This window comes from Petaurus breviceps, unplaced genomic scaffold (genome assembly GCF_028583685.1).
Source record: "Petaurus breviceps papuanus isolate PSGF00001 unplaced genomic scaffold, PetGlider_PUasm1.0 91041, whole genome shotgun sequence".
NCBI lineage: Eukaryota > Metazoa > Chordata > Mammalia > Diprotodontia > Petauridae > Petaurus > Petaurus breviceps.
Window position 1 is genome coordinate 38,906,598 of NW_027187400.1, and position 15,518 is coordinate 38,922,115.

Genomic DNA, 15,518 nt, shown 5'->3' on the forward strand with positions numbered 1-15,518 from the left:
TCCTTCCCTCCCTCCCTCCTTCCTTTCTTCCTTCCTTCCTTTCCTCCTTCATTCCCTCTTTCCTTCCCTCCTTCCTTCTTTCCCTCCTTCCTTCTCTCCTTCCACTCCTTGCTTCCCTCCCTCATTTCTTCCTTTCTTCCTTTCTTCCCTTCCTTCCTTCCCTCCCTCCCTCCTTCCTTCCCTCCTTCATTCCCTCTTTCCTTCCCTCCTTCCTTCTTTCCCTCCTTCCTTCTCTCCTTCCATTCCTCACTTCCCTCCCTCATTCATTCCTTCCCTCCTTCCTTCCTTCCTTCCCTCCTTCATTCACTCTTTCCTTCCTTCCCTCCTTCCTTCCCTCCTTCCTCCCTCCCTCCCTCCCTTCCTTCCTTCCTTCCTTCCTTCCTTCCTTCCTTCCTTCCTTCCTTCCTTCCTTCCTTCCTTCCTTCCTTCCTTCCTTCCTTCCTTCCTTCCTTCCCTTCCTTCCTTCCTTCCTGTCACTTTCAGGACACATTCTCCACCTCTCTCACGTCCTCAATCTCTCCTTCTCTATCAGCTTCTCTCTCATGCTCAAAAAAAAAACCCCATTTGAGCCTTCCATCCCCTCAAATAATGGCCCAATATTTTCCCTTACTTTCCCCACCACACTTAGAGAAAGAATCTTCTCTCCTTGCTGCCTCCACTGCCAACCCCCTCATTCACTTCTCCCTCCCTTACAATCTGGCTCCCAGGTGCCACTGTTCAACTGCCATGGCTTTCTCCAAGATTACCCATCATCTCTCAGCAGCTAAATCCCTCATTACTCATCCTCTTTTATCTCCCTGCACCCAATGTGGACTGAGCCCTCCTTCTGCTCTGACCCCTCCTTCTCAGTCTCCTTTGGAGGATCATTACCCTTGTTTCCCACCTACCCCCAGCTGTGGGTTTTCCCCAAAGTTCTATACTGGGCTTCTGCCCTCTCTCTGTGTCTCATCTCCCTCTCTTCATGTTACCCCCACCCTTTCTCTCACCCTTCTGATTGTTATCTCTCTCTATTTTTGTCTCTCAGTACCATTTCTCTGTCTCTCCATCTCACTTTCTCTGTTTTTATCTCCCTGTGTTCACATCTGTCTCTCTCCCTCCTTTCTTTCACCCCTTTGTCTCTCTTTTTTCTCTCTGTCTCATCTCTCTGTTTCTCTGTCTCAGTCTCTCGGTCTCTGTCTGTCTCCTTTATCTCATCACCTCCCACAGGTTCAAGCATTACCCCTTGGTGCATGCCTCCTGCCCAGCCCTCATCCCTGTCCTGAGCTGCAGTCATTGCTTACCTGGAGGATGTCTCCAGGATAGATCCTCCAGGAGGATCTCTCTCTTCTCAAATCAGCGTCTCCAAGTCAGAACTCACCCTCTGCCTTAAAGTTATCCCTCCGCCAGGCTTTCCTGTCGCCATTGCCCCCAGCACCATTTTTTCTAGTCACCCACATTCATAACCTTGCAGTTACCTTTGATGCCTCATTCCCCTTTACCCATTGCCCTGCCCATATCCAATCAGCCGCAAAGTCTGCTTGGTTTTGCCTCATCCATGTCTTCTCTTGAATCGCACAACCACCCTGCCAATTCAGTTTCTCATCTCCTCTTGCTTGGACTGTTGTAACAGCTGCCTGACTGATCACTTGAATTTCAATCTTTCCAATGTATCTTCCACACACCCTGCAAAATAATTTTCATGGCCTGACCGTGTCACTTCCCTGCTCAAGCACCTTCAATGGCTCCCTATCACCTCTAAGATAAAATATACAATCTCAGCCTGGCATTTTAGACCCTCCATGGCTTAGCTTCTACCTGCCTTTCCCATTTTCTTTCCCATTACTTCCCTCAGTACAATTTAATTTTCAGCCAAGACAGACCCCCCAAACACAACACAACTCTGGCACAACAAATTGCCCAAAACATTTTCCACACTTGGAATGTTTCCCCCTTATCTTTTGCTTTGCTTTCTCTTTCTCTAATACTCAACTCAGATCTTGCCTCCTCCATGACTCCCTCCCATGTTGCTAGTGCTCACTCCTTCCTCAAAGGTCATTGAACTTGGCTGTATGGTGCGTGGCCCTCCCTCCCTGTCCCCATTCCCCCAGCAGAGTGGAAGCTCCTTGAGGGCAGGCACTGTCTTATTTTTGTCCCTGTGTCCTCAGCTTCTGGACATTGTGCCTGGAACATGGGAGATGCTTAGTTAGCATTTTGGGCTCAACTGAAGCTGAAGATATATTTGGGGAGATGTTTTTGGCTTTGTTTTGTTTTTCTGTAGATAGTTAAGCTTTACCAAGCCAAGGTATTTTAGACACTTTAAAGACTGAGTTCTCTGTGTCTGTGCCTAGTCTAGCCCCTATGTAACATTGTCCCTCACTTCCTCTTCTTCCCCCTCCCCCCCAGGGCCAGGGGAGGGGCTGGGAGAGAGTTGCTAGAAATGCTGCTTTGTGGGGGTAGGGGCCGCTCTCCTATCCATTCTGTTAACTTCTCCCCTTACACAGCTGGCCAGCTGTTTTCTGTGAGCCATTCCACTGTCGGCCTCAGCATGGTATGGCAGGGTAGAACACGAGACTTTCAGCTGGGAAGACCTGAGTTCAAATCCCTCCTCAAACACTTACAAGCTATGCAATTCTGGGAAAATCACTTGGCCTTTCTGGGGTCTCAGTTTCCTTGTCTGTAATATGAGGGGATTGGACTCAGTGACTTCTAAGGTCCTTTAAGCTCTTGATCTAGGGTCCCTTCCTCTCCAAGGTCCCTATTCTGGGATCCAGTGATGCCTAGAGATGGACAAGTCTGTTTGAATTCCTCCACTGTCAGCACCCCCAGTAGCCCTTTGTAAAGGGGCAACTGGGCAGGTCCTCTAGGTTTTCAAGACAGAAGGAGTGACCTTCCCATGGAGTGCTTTGTCTTCTAAGCCTGTCAGATGTCAGACCATCTGCTAGCGAAGGCTGCCCATGAGGGGCTATCCCCCTGCTCTTAGTCAGGGCTTCCCCCCACCCCAACTCAATAGATGATGATGGATTCCATCTACTTTTTCAGACTCTGCACCCAGGTCTAAGTGTTCTTTCCAGGTCATGACTGATAAGAATATACTGGTCAATGTTTAACTACCAACTCTCCAAAAAATAAAAAGTGCACACAGCACACTTTTAAGTTTAATCTGCATTACTAACATTTCCCCCACCACTTTCTTAAGTCTAGTAGGTCAACAAAACCACAAACCAAGCCCTGGTTGTAGCCCTTGCCAAGGTGTAAATGCACACACTGAAAATTTCACGCTGAGTTCTTATGCGTCAGCCTTCCTTGGTTCAGCACACCCCTGACTGTATTTCTCAGACTGAAAAGGACCTCAGAGGGTAGCTAATCCAGCCCTCTCATTTTCAGCTGAGGAAACCTTGAGAGATTGAGGGATTTTCCAAGGTCACATAAGTAGTGAGTGGCAGACCTGGGATTTGAACTTGGGTCCTAAGATTCTGAATTCAGTGTTGTTTCCCCCGTACTTGTTTGTGTCTAAATGAAGTCTCTTCTTCATCTGCCATTGATAGAGGTAGAGAAGAATGAGTCACCTTCCTCTTTGGAGACTTCAGTAGGTGGAAAGGTAGTCCACTAGCAGCTAGGTGACCCTGGAGTCAGACCTGAGTTCAAATCTGCCCTCTGACATTTATTAGCTGTGTGACCCTGGGCACTTCACTTCACCCTATTTACCTCAGTTTCTTCATCTGTAAAATGAGCTGGAGAAGGAAAAGGCAAGCCACTTGAGTATCTTTGCCAATAGGGTCACAGAGTTGGACACAATTGAAAATGCCTCAACGGCAAGAAGTCCCAAGGTCACTCAGGGTCACTCACATTCTTTGATATGCTGTACCATGTCCTCAGGCCAGGAATGGGGCATTAGGTGAGAAGGGGAGAGCTCAGTCACCTCTTAGTGAAGAACCAAAGACCAAAGGATGACCTCATCGGGGGGAGTTTCCGTCACTGTGTAGGACAGGCAGACCTCAGTACCCAAGATCGTGGTGGCTTTTGGGGGCATGGAAAGAGTCCTCACCTGGAGGGAGTCAGAAGCCCTGTGATCTGGCTGCAGCTGTGGTTGGTTGTGTGATTCTGGGCCAGTCACCCCTCCTCTCAGGGACTCAGTTTGTACAAGAGTGAGGGATGGCAGTTAGGATCATTTCTCAATGAAGTCCTGGATGGAGTGGAGAGAGTGTTGAACTGAGAGGCAAAAGACGTGATATGCAGCGTTGGCACTTCTACTTACCCACTGTGTGACCTCAGGAAGGTCACTTAGCCTCTTAAACTTGTCTCCCTATGTGTCCAGTGGTGGTGGGGGGGAGTTGTGGACGGGATATCTAAGGACACTTCCAAGTTTTTTAAATAAAACTTTAAGGGGAAAATAGGGAAAGACTGACCTCCTCATGTGGGATTGCCCTCTTGGGGGTAATTATTAGAAAGATACTTCCTAGGAATAAGAATAGAGTTGGGAGCTATCATCACTGGGGAGGACCTTCACTCACTATCCTTTCCTCTTCTTTCTTGCCCCTGGGAACCTGTTGACTTCAGACTTTGCTGCAGGTGAGTTTGCCTATTATGCTGAGGCCCCTGGGGAGGAGATAAAGGGGAGGAGGTGCTGGCTGAGGGTCTTTAGATTGAAACAAGAACCTGGTTTCAGTACCGTGGACACCACCTTTAGCTGCCCCTTCTCTCCCCTTCAGGGAAGGGAAGGAATGAACCTATTGGTTTGGAGGTGATGCTATTTTGGTAATGTGAGTGCATGTGGGGGAGAGAGCATGGTGGCTAGGGGCAAGAGGACAAGGCAATCTCCTCTCATTCTCTGACCTTTTATCTTTCCGCTCATTCCACCAGGACTTCTCCTATGATGAATCCAAGGTGGAGTTTGATGTAGACGCTCCCAATGGTGTGGTCATGGAGGGATACCTGTTCAAGAGAGCCAGCAATGCCTTTAAGACATGGAATCGGTGAGAGCTGGAGTAGATGTGGTGGAAGAGAAAAGGGGGAGTGTGGGGAAATCAGTGAATCACCCCACTGGCACTCAGTAAGTGCAATAACCAAACAGTCCCTGCCTTCATGGAGCTTATATTCTATAGCATGTTGGAAGATAAGTAAATAAATGCAGGATGGATACCAAAAAAGATATTTGGATGGGGAAAGGCACTAAATACTAGGGGACTCCAGAGAGATTCTTGAAGGAGGTAGCACTTGAGCTGAGCCTAGGAGGGAGCTGGGGTTCTAAGCGTTCAAGGTGGGGGGAAGGAACGCATTCCAAGCATGGAGAGCAGCTTGTGCAAAGGCAGGGAGGTTTGAGCTAGAATGTTGTATGTGGTGAACAGGAAGGCTGGTCTGGCTGGAGCAAAGCCTGGGGGAGTGAGAGTGATGTATAAGGAGGTGGAAAAAAAAGGTTGGAGCCAGAATAGGAAGGACTTTTAAATACCAAAAAGGAGTTTTAGTTTAACCAAAAGTAGAGGAGAGACATAATCAGGTCTTTGCTTTAGGAATATCATGAGGCCCTCCAAAGGAGGAAGGGCAGGCAGGTTCTGGGGAGAATGATGGCTCTGGGCCCTGACTCTGTCAATGCTTCTTGTAGGAGGTGGTTCTCCATCCAGAACAGCCAACTGGTCTACCAGAAGAAGCTTAAGGTGAGTGGGCAGGAGCTGAGCCACGAGGGGCTAGGTTCTGCTGGCCTGACCAGTCTGGAGCCTTTCTGGTTATTTCCATTCCACAGTGCACAGCTGAGAATGAGGAGGAAGGGGAGGAGAGGATGGGGGGAGGGTTTCTTCTTCTCCCTCTTGAGCCCTTGAAGCCCAATGATCAGAGGCTTTAGGGCCTCATTTTTTCTCCCCCCCAGCAAGGAGTCCATGGAGCAACCTCATTCTTTTTTCTCTCTTCTTAAGTGTTTTTAGGGCTGTGATTTTGGTGTAATCACATAAGATAACATATATAAAATGTTTTGTAAATCTTATATGCTGCTGTTATATATATGTACACACATGTAACCAAATGCACTCTATAACCTATATAACATATACTGTATGTAATACACCATAGAACATACATGTATATAACACCATACATTCTTATTATTTCCCGTCAGTGGGTAAGCATTCCAGAGCTGAGTGGTCAGGGGTCGGTCAGTATCTGGTGCCGAGGTTAGTGGTCAGGGTCCAGGGGATTAGGTGTACGGCTTCTGCTTGAGTGGGGCAGTGCTCTGGCCAGCCAGGGGCTGCTTGGTGGAGCAGTCAGTGGTCCCTTGGTCTGGAGGTTAGGGGCTCATGCTTCAGTGGGGCAGGGCTCTGGCCAGCCAGGGGCTGCTTAGTGAAGCAGTCAGTGGTCCCTTGGTCTGGAGGTTAGGGGCTCAAGGTCTGGGAAGGGCTCTGGCCAGCCAGGGGCTGCTTGGTGAAGCAGTCAGTGGCCCCTTGGTCCGGAGGTTAGGGGCTCAAGGTCTGGGAAGGGCTCTGGCAAGCCAGGGGCTGCTTGGTGAAGCAGTCAGTGGCCCCTTGGTCCAGGGGTTAGGGGCTCAAGGTCTGGGAAGGGCGCCCTGGGAGTCTGGGCTTTCACTGGGTCCATCCCTCTAGGATGGCTTGACTGTGGTGGTAGAGGATCTCCGTCTCTGCACTGTGAAGCCATGTGAGGACATTGAGAGGAGGTTTTGCTTCGAGGTGGTCTCTCCTACAAAGTAAGGGGCCTGGGTCCTGGCTGGGGAGGGAGGGAGTCCAGCGGTGGGGAGGGCGGGGAGAGCAGCCTTCTGCTCCAGGTGCAGGATGGGTTTCTGCTCTGACTGTCTATGGAGCCAGTTTGGGGGAATCTCGTGTGAAAGTGGGGGCTCCCTGGGGGAAGGGTTGGGACATGGCTCCCCTCTCCCAGCACTGATCCCTCCTCCCTCCTTCCCAGGAGCTGCATGCTGCAGGCTGACTCAGAGAAGCTCCGCCAGGCCTGGGTTCAGGCAGTTCAGGCCAGCATTGCTTCGGCTTATCGAGAAAGCCCGGATAGCTACTATATCGAGGTGAGGCCGGCTGCTCCAGGGTCCAGCACAGTGGGGCTGCCCTGCCATCTGCTGGCCACACCTGGTAGCGCAACATCCCAGCATGATCATTGTCCTTTTCTGGTGTTTAGGGGATGGGGGTGGGTGGTAGGTGGATGGAACTGTCCCTGCTGAGAATACCCAGACCCAAGTGTCACCTCCAGCTTTCCCCCTTCCTAGAGACTGGACCGAACAGCATCGCCATCCACCAGCAGCATTGACTCCGCTCCAGAAACCAGGGATAGAAGCAGCAAGGGGGAGGGCATCCTCCAGCGGGTACAGAGTGTGGCAGGCAATGGTCAGTGTTGTGACTGTGGGCAGCCTGACCCCCGCTGGGCCAGCATCAACCTGGGTATCCTGCTGTGCATTGAGTGCTCAGGCATCCACAGGTGTGTATGTGGGGAGGGGAGTGGAGGTGGGTTGGAGGGGGCAGGGGGCTCAGGACCAGGGCTGGCCTTAGAGATTTGGGGACCTCAACTCAAAGGCCTCCAGAACACCAGGGCCAGTGCTGGGGCCTTTGGGACCTCTGGGAACTAGGAGGTGCCACAGGCACTATCTTCATTTGTGAATGGGGAGACCAAGGCTCAGGTGAAGGCGCTTGCCCAGAGTCATTAGGATTTGGACACAGACCTTCCCAGCACTGTCCCCACTGGGCTAAATACTCAGTAACTTGGAATTGGGGAGGTGAGCTGAGTACATCATGGCTGGCACTCTGGGGGAGGAGCGTTAGAAGCCTCAGGTCAAGATGTTGATACAACACTTTATAGTTTGAAAATGCCTTTATGTCCATAATCGCACTGGACCCACCTTCCATTAGCACCATGAGGCAGGTCCTATGGAGTTTATTATCCTTATTTAGGGATGAAACTGGGTCTAGGAGTAGTGAAGTGAATTGTCCAGGGTCACACAGCTAATAAGTGGCCGAGGGATGAGCTGATCACAGTTCTTGCTGATGCCAGGACCAGCATTCTATCCACTATATAGTGCTGATCCACCATTCTGGCCTGGGGTTTCAAGAACCCAGAAGCAGGACTGGAGATCACAGATTAGGAGCCTCAGGGGCTGATACAAGACTTACCTAAGCCTAAGGGTAGGATGGAGGGACAGATGGGGTATCCCATAGACTGGCCTCTCCTTGATCTCGAGTTGCATTGAGACTCAGAGTATTCAGAGAAAGGAACGCTCTCCCTTTTGTCCTCTGCCCTGGTCAGGACACATCTGTAGTATCTGATAGCATATAGGCAGCTAGGTGGCAGAGTAGAGTCAGGAAGACCTGAGTTCAAATCTAGCCTCAGATGCTAGCTGTGTACCCTTGGGCAAGTCACTTAACTTTGGTTTGCCTCAGTTTTCTCAACTGTAAAATGGGCATAGTGGTGGCCCCTACCTTACAGGATCATTATTAGGATCAAATGGGGGTGATATTTTAAGTGCTTAGCACAGTGTCTGGCACACAGGAGCTGTATTGTCTTCATCATTCTCTTCACTTCTGGATGTTCCAGCTTCTTATTCATTCATTCATTTTTTAAAATAATATTTAATTTTTGAAATTTAAAATTTTCCCCCAGTTACACGTAAAGACAAATTTAAGATTCATTTTTAAAAATTTGAGTTCCAAATTTTCTCTCTCCCTCCCTCACGTGCCCTCTCCCTGAGACAGTGAGCTGATATAGGTTATACATGGTCAATCATGCAAAACATATGACCATATTAGTCACGTTGAGGAAGAAGACCTAGACCTAAAGGGGGAAAAAATACAAAGAAGACAGAAAGTGGAAAAATGGTCTGCTTTGATCTGCTTTCAGCCGCCATCAATTGTCTCTTTGGAGGTGGATGGCATTTTCCATCATGAGTACTTTGGAGTTGTCTCGGATCATTGTGTTGCTGAGAGTAGTCGGTCGTTGTACAGTATTGCTGTTGCTGTGTACAGCGTCTTGGTTCTGTTCACTTCACTTTGCATCAGTTCATTTCCAAGTTTTTCTGAAACTATCCTGCTCATCATTTCTTATAGCACAGTAATATTCCATCGCAATCATCTGCCACAACTTGTTCAGCCATCCCGCAGTGGATGGATGGGCTGGATGCTCCAATTTGGAAAGGACATTAATAATCTAAAGGGCATCCAAAGGTGGGGGACCAAGGATTGGTTGAAGGAACTAGGGATGTTCAGCCTGTAGAAGAGACAACTTGGGGGCAGGGCATGCTTGTTGTCTTCAAGTGTTAGAAGGACTGTTGAGGAAGAGGGAAGAGCTGGGACCCTCCCTGCCTGCATGGTGGATTTGCAGATGCGCACTTCTTAGTTCAATGTATGGAAAGCTTTGGCAGCAGCTAGGTGCTTCTCTTCCCTGAAGGTCTCTCAGTAGCCTGGATGGCTGCTGGGAAGTTGTGTGGAGGATTCCCGCCCGGGCAGGCCTGCGGTCCCTTTGACCACTCAGGAGGGTTCGCAGCTTCATCTGCCTTTGGGGAATGGAGAGAGCAGCATGCTGGGTAATCTCTATAGCTAGCAAGCTTGGGATAATCCCCAAATCATTTTCATCTGGCTTTGGAATGCGTCATGAGAATCTAGTCTGGGAACAGATTTCCTTTTCTAATCACTTCCAGCTTGGGCTGATGTGACCGAAGAGATGAGCAGCCTGGGGGAAAGTCTCGCGTTAGCTAAGCCATATGTGGCTGAGGGTTATCCGAGGTCAGCCCTGAGGAGGCTGGGTTTGAACTTAGCCCCTTCCCTGACTCCCTGTTTTCCCCTTCCTCCCCTGTAACCCAGGAGTCTGGGGGTCCACTGCTCCAAGGTCCGGTCTCTGACACTGGACTCATGGGAACCAGAGCTGCTGAAGGTGAGTGGCATCTCTCCAGGGGCGTGTGTGTGTATTGGAACCACTGATGAGGCTTAACCCCATTTATCTTCTCCCAGTTGATGTGTGAGCTTGGGAATAGCACCGTGAACCAGATATATGAAGCTCAGTGTGAGGAACTGGGGCTACAGAAGCCGACAGCCTCCAGTTCTAGGTTAGTAGGTCAAAAGACAGGGTGATGGATGGGCTGGGGTTGGGGTTGAGGGAAATGGAAGGGCAAGGTCAGAGGTTGGAGGGATAATGACTTGGGGTCATAGCAAAGGGATGGAAGACTGAACTCACAGGGCAAGATGGAGGGATGATATCACGGGTAGAGACATAGAGGGAGAGGTTCATGGGTGGGAAAATGGAGAGACAAGGTGATAGATAGAGGGATGAAGAAATGGGCTCAGGGATTGGAGAGTGTAGGGATGGGGGCCATGGAAGAGTGGGCATGTCAAGAGTATGGAGTGTCATCAAGGGTAGTGGGATGGAGAACTGGGCCCATATGTTGGGGCAATAGAGAGATGGAGTTATGGGCTTGGAGATCTAAGAGTGGGCTCAGATGTTGAGAGTATGGCGTGGCATCAAGGATAGAGGGATGGGGACATGGGTAAAAGGATAGAAGGGTATGGAGTGGCATCAAGGATAGAGGGATGGGGACATGGGCAAAAGGATAGAAGGTCATGAAAGAGGAATAGCGTCATGGGGAGAGGGATGGAGGAATGGTCTCAGAGTTTCTAGGGATGTAGGGATGGGATCATGGGTTGGGGGGATAAAAAGTGAGCTCAGAAGTTGAGAGGATGGCAGATCAAGGATGGGGTCATGGGTGGGAATCTGGAGGAGTCTGGGAAGATGTAAGGATGAGGTCAGGAGGTGGGGAGGGATGGAGGAGTAGGGTCATGGCTTAAGGAGATAGAGAAGCAGGGCCAGGGGAGGGGAATGGTGGATTGGATTTAGAGGCTAAGAGGGGATGGAACAAGAAGGTCAGGGCTTGTTGAGATGCAAAGGTGGGGTCAGAAATTAGAGGGATAGAGGAGTGTGGAAGGCCCAGGGTCAGTTTAGAATGAATAAGCATTTATTAAGCACTTAATATTTACTAATTAATGTGTTATACCCTGGGATACAAAGGGAAAAATCAAGACTATCTCCATTCTCCCAGAATTTATCCTGTTCTCCTATGGGAAGATAATATGTAAACAAATTAAAAGCCAGGTATTTATTGATGAAACCCAGGCCTTGAGGGTGATGAGGCCATCAGAGCAGGGGGACTCAGGGGACCAGAGGCGGGGATCCTGGTAAAGCCCTGGGCCTGGCCTCATATGAGCAAGTCAGCTGTTTGTTAGTGCCTTTGGTCGTGCATCCTCACCTTCATCTTCTCCTCCCCAGGCAGGACAAAGAAGCTTGGATCAAGGTCAAATATGTGGAGAGAAAGTTCCTGAAGAAGCTTCCAGGGGCTGGGGCTGAGGCCACTGAGACAGCTGGTGGGGGGGAGGCCAAGCCCCGGCGATGGAGCATGAAGAAATGTCGGCGGCACCAGAGTTCTCCCCGGGTCCCCAGGATGCGCCGCCAGCTCCGACAGGAACCTGCTGCCATCTCCCCTGCAGCGCTGTCATCAGGTGGGGACCCTTGGATCCCAAACCTCTCCTGCCCTCCTTCCTTGGCTTTTGTGCTTGGAAATTCTGCAAACCAGCTGGCCCAAGTCTCCTCTGCATCTTTTGTCAAGTGAACCCCCTCCCTCTATCTATTGTCTCCTTGGCCCCCAACCTGCCATCTGATGGGGCCAAAGGCTTTCTCACTGTCTTTATCTCCCTCTTCAGCCATGTCCTTGAGGGGCTGGGCTGGGTTGGGGAGACCTGGGGATATTGGCCTCCTGTCCTCAGGTACATGAGACCTTGTGGGGGGTGGCGATGCTGAACAGCGCCCTCACTTCCCTCCCCCTCCTCCCCCCTCAGCCAGCACTTTGGAACGGAAATTTCGACGTGACTCTCTCTTCTGTCCAGATGAGCTGGACTCACTCTTCTCCTACTTTGACACGGGAGCAGCTGGAGCAGGACCAAGAAGTAAGTGAGAGGTTGGCTGGGTGGGAGCAGTGCAGCTCATCTCCCTCCCTCCCCTTCCTCCTGTTTCCACCTTTTTGCTGTCTCTTGAGATTGGGGCCTCTGACATAGCAACTTGAGGGATTCAGAGGTAGGACTGGGGTGATGTGTATGTGCTCCTTTACAGTGCTGGGATAGGACAAGTCCCAAGCCACTTTCCCTCCTTTGGATCCCTGGCACCCCCCCACCCCACCCTGGGGCATGGGGGACACTGTGGGCTCCTGCCCATCCCCCTCTGGCTTCCAGGAGCTCTGCCCCATTAATCCCCGTCCTGTTCCATCCACCTTCCTCGTAGGTGCTGGCCACATGTCTGCGCAGGCCCCCCCAGCAGCTGGTCAGTGGGACAGTGGCCTGGGCCCCGGGGGCACCGAGGCGTGCCTCCCGGCCGGAGGTAAGGTAATCTTGGAGCAATGGCCTGCACGGAGAGGAGGGAGGGAGAGAGAGGGGGACAGTCACTTCCTCCACTCCAGAGTCTCCCTTTCCCCATCCCATGTTTCTACCCCATCCTGACTTCCCTGGTCAACAATCTGAGGCTAGAACTTTGCTTGTTCCAAGGAAACACCTTATTCAGAGGGATTCTGGGGCTGTGATGGGCTGTGAGGACTCCAGAGATCTGTAGAGACATTACCTCAAGGGTGCCTAAGCTAGAACTCCAGGTTCCAGCATTTCAAGGAGGGGACTTGTAAGACTGGGGATAATGAATAGGCCAATGTAGTTATATAGGAAAAATGAATTGGTTTACTTAGTTTCCAAATAATTTTAATCTATCTTTCCATGGTCCTTTATTAAATGTAATTTTTATTGCATCATGATCTGAAAAGGATGCATTTAATATTTCTGCCTTTCTGCATTTCACTGTGAGGTTTTTATGCCCTAATATATGGTCAGTTTTTGTGTAACTGCCATATACCACTGAGAAAAAAGTATATTCCTTTCTATCCCCATTCAGTTTTTTCCAGAGATCTATCATATCTAACTTTTCTAAAATTCTATTCACCTCCTTAACTTCTTTCTTTTTGTTTTGTGGTTAGATTTATCTAGTTCTGAGAGGGGAAAGTTGAGGTCTCCCTATGTAGGGAGAGTGGACCTTAGAGCCAAAAGAACTGGTTGTCAATCACTGTTTTGTCAGTTATTATCTTTGTGACCTTAAGAAAGGTGCTCTTTCTGTTTTGAACTCAGGTCCTCCTGACCGGAGGGTCAGTGCTATTCCCACAGTGCCACCTAGCTGTCCCCAAGGCCCCCTTTCAGAACCTCAGTCTACTCATCTGTAAAATGGGGGTGATACTTACTCTGCCCATTGCACAAGATGATCACGAGGAAGGCACTTTGTAAATTGTGGAGGGCAACAGGAGCCTGAACTGTCTGACCTGTTCCGTATTACCGTTCTCCTTTTCCTGTTCATCTGCCTTCTCCTCTTCCTCCTCCATCTTCATTTCCTTTTCCTCATTGAGAGGGTTCCCAGTATATCTGGGAGATCGCCAACTCTGGGGTTAGAATGCCCAAATTAGAATCCTTCCTCTCATGTTTACTGCCCATGTGACTTTGGACAGCTCCCTCTCCCTCTCCCTGGGCTTGTTTTCTCATGGGTAGAATGAGGAAGTTGAATTTCATTGCTTCAGAAGCTTCTTCCACTGTTAGATCCAGGATCCTTGGTTCCTTTGCTGCCCCTATGACCTTGGGCATATCTCTTCACTTCCTTGTTCCTGAGTTTCCTGATCTGTAAAAGAGAGGGCCGGACTCAGTGGACTCTGCGGCCTCTTCTAGAACTAGATCCCATGACCCCATGAGTTTGTCCATGGGGCAATGCTCCCCCCATTGTAGCTGCCAACTCTGACTCAGTAGGTGGCTTCCCATAGTGACTCTGGCCCCACTGAAGACTGACCCATGGCCTACATCAGGTGGGCATCACTAGCAGACCTTGTGCTCCGTGACCAGAGCCTTGGGAGCCCAGAATCATAGCCATGCCATGAGGAGGCCCTCACACAATGGGTGTGAGATGGAAATCAACTCTTCTTTTCATCTTCTCATGTCGTCGGTGTCAGGGAATCCACTGTCTGGGAAAGTGCAGATTGGCAGTTTGTCCACCACTTACAGTCTTCAGGAGTTGCCCAGGGCGCTGAAAAGTTAAATGACTTGCCCAGGGTCTCGCAGCCAGGCTGGCTCAATGGCTGGGCTTGGACCCAGGTCTTCATGACTCCAGAACAGACCCTCGCTCCTCTATGACTTGATGCTTCTTAGTGAAAGATTATTCCTTATTATGGTGAGGAGAACAGGGATAAATAAAGGGTGTCGTTATTTGATATCCTTGTCACATGGCATTGGCACCCTTCTGATGGGAGGTGAAATCAAAGAAGGACACAGCACATTGGGTGGTGTCCTTGTCCCCCTCCCTGGGGAACTTATGGGAAGAGATGGACAGGTCACTCAGGGTGGGCAGCCGCCTGTGGGGCAGGAGGAGCATCACTGGAAGGAATTCCTGAGTGAATAAGATCCATCTAAAAATCTGAGTAGAGTGAGCAGAAGCAAGGGAGAGTCAAAGGACAGTTTCTGTGCTTCATTAGTGTCCTTGAAATGTCAAGAGAAATAAAGGAAAACCTCAGCAAGTGGGGTGAACCAGCCTTTGGTGAAGTCATAATAGTAACTGGTGTTTACATAGCACTTTGAGGTTTCCAAAGGAATTTACAAATATTATCTCAGATGATCTTCACAATAGCCCTGGGAGGGAGGTGTGCTTTTATATTATCCCCATTTTACAGTTGAGGAAACTGAGGCAGGCTAAGTGGCTTGCCCAAGGTCACACAGCTCGTAAGTGCCTGAGGCCAGATTTGATCTCAGGCCTTCCTAAGTCCAAGGCTCTGACCACTCATTCCCTTTGCTATCCCAAGAGTGCTATAGGTTGGGTGGGGATGGATGGATTGTGATCTGTACCTTTGGGGGAAATACCCAGACCCACCAGAGTATTGAGGTGACAAGGCCCACCTTCTGGGCTGAAGGTCTTGTGGCTGTGGGAACATATGAGCCATAGGTTCTCATTCAGAACCAACTCAGAGCCTAATGACTGACTGGCATTTCCTCTTCATTTTTGTTTGACCAACAGCTAGTTTGAGCCAGGCTTCTTCATCCTCAGTGACAGAGTAGCCAGCAGGGAGCTGTGGCCACCAGGCTTCTCTCCCCCCCATGTCCCCTGCTCCAGGCTGGGCTGGATTGAACCCTGGAAAGATGACCTAAGCAGGAAGCATGGTGGTTTTCTCCCAGCTTTTTCTCCTTCTTTGGGGACAGATCAGGGGTCCACTCCACAGCTAAGTGGCCTTGATCACAGTGGCTGCTGCAGATGCCACGTTGAAGAGACACAGCCAGAAAAGGGAGGGCAAGGGGGAAGCAGGACTAGAAACAGTCGAGTCCTGAGGGTTGAAGGAGGAGAGGGCTAGGCTCAGGGGCCAAGTGGACCCTTTTCTCTTTTCCCCTTTGTGCTCTTTGGCTTATTTCTTGGCTCTGGGGCAAGTTTTTCCACATTCCCTATCTCTGAGACCAACCACTAAAGACATTCCACTGGGATGACAGAGAAATACTTTGTATCTA

The 15,518-nt window shown here is 50.0% G+C and overlaps 1 protein-coding gene across 1 annotated transcript in view; it reads left to right on the plus strand.

Moving 5' to 3' along the window:
* ACAP3 (ArfGAP with coiled-coil, ankyrin repeat and PH domains 3) overlaps nucleotides 1–15,518 on the plus strand; it is a 64,492-nt gene that overhangs the window by 36,951 nt on the left and 12,023 nt on the right. Inside the window, exons 11-21 of the mRNA XM_069078773.1 lie at nucleotides 4,537–4,548; nucleotides 4,840–4,952; nucleotides 5,579–5,630; nucleotides 6,567–6,667; nucleotides 6,883–6,994; nucleotides 7,193–7,401; nucleotides 9,774–9,843; nucleotides 9,921–10,015; nucleotides 11,230–11,459; nucleotides 11,796–11,903; nucleotides 12,235–12,330. Coding sequence (XP_068934874.1) covers nucleotides 4,537–4,548; nucleotides 4,840–4,952; nucleotides 5,579–5,630; nucleotides 6,567–6,667; nucleotides 6,883–6,994; nucleotides 7,193–7,401; nucleotides 9,774–9,843; nucleotides 9,921–10,015; nucleotides 11,230–11,459; nucleotides 11,796–11,903; nucleotides 12,235–12,330 — 1,198 coding nt within the window. The remainder of the gene's footprint in view (nucleotides 1–4,536; nucleotides 4,549–4,839; nucleotides 4,953–5,578; nucleotides 5,631–6,566; nucleotides 6,668–6,882; nucleotides 6,995–7,192; nucleotides 7,402–9,773; nucleotides 9,844–9,920; nucleotides 10,016–11,229; nucleotides 11,460–11,795; nucleotides 11,904–12,234; nucleotides 12,331–15,518) is intronic.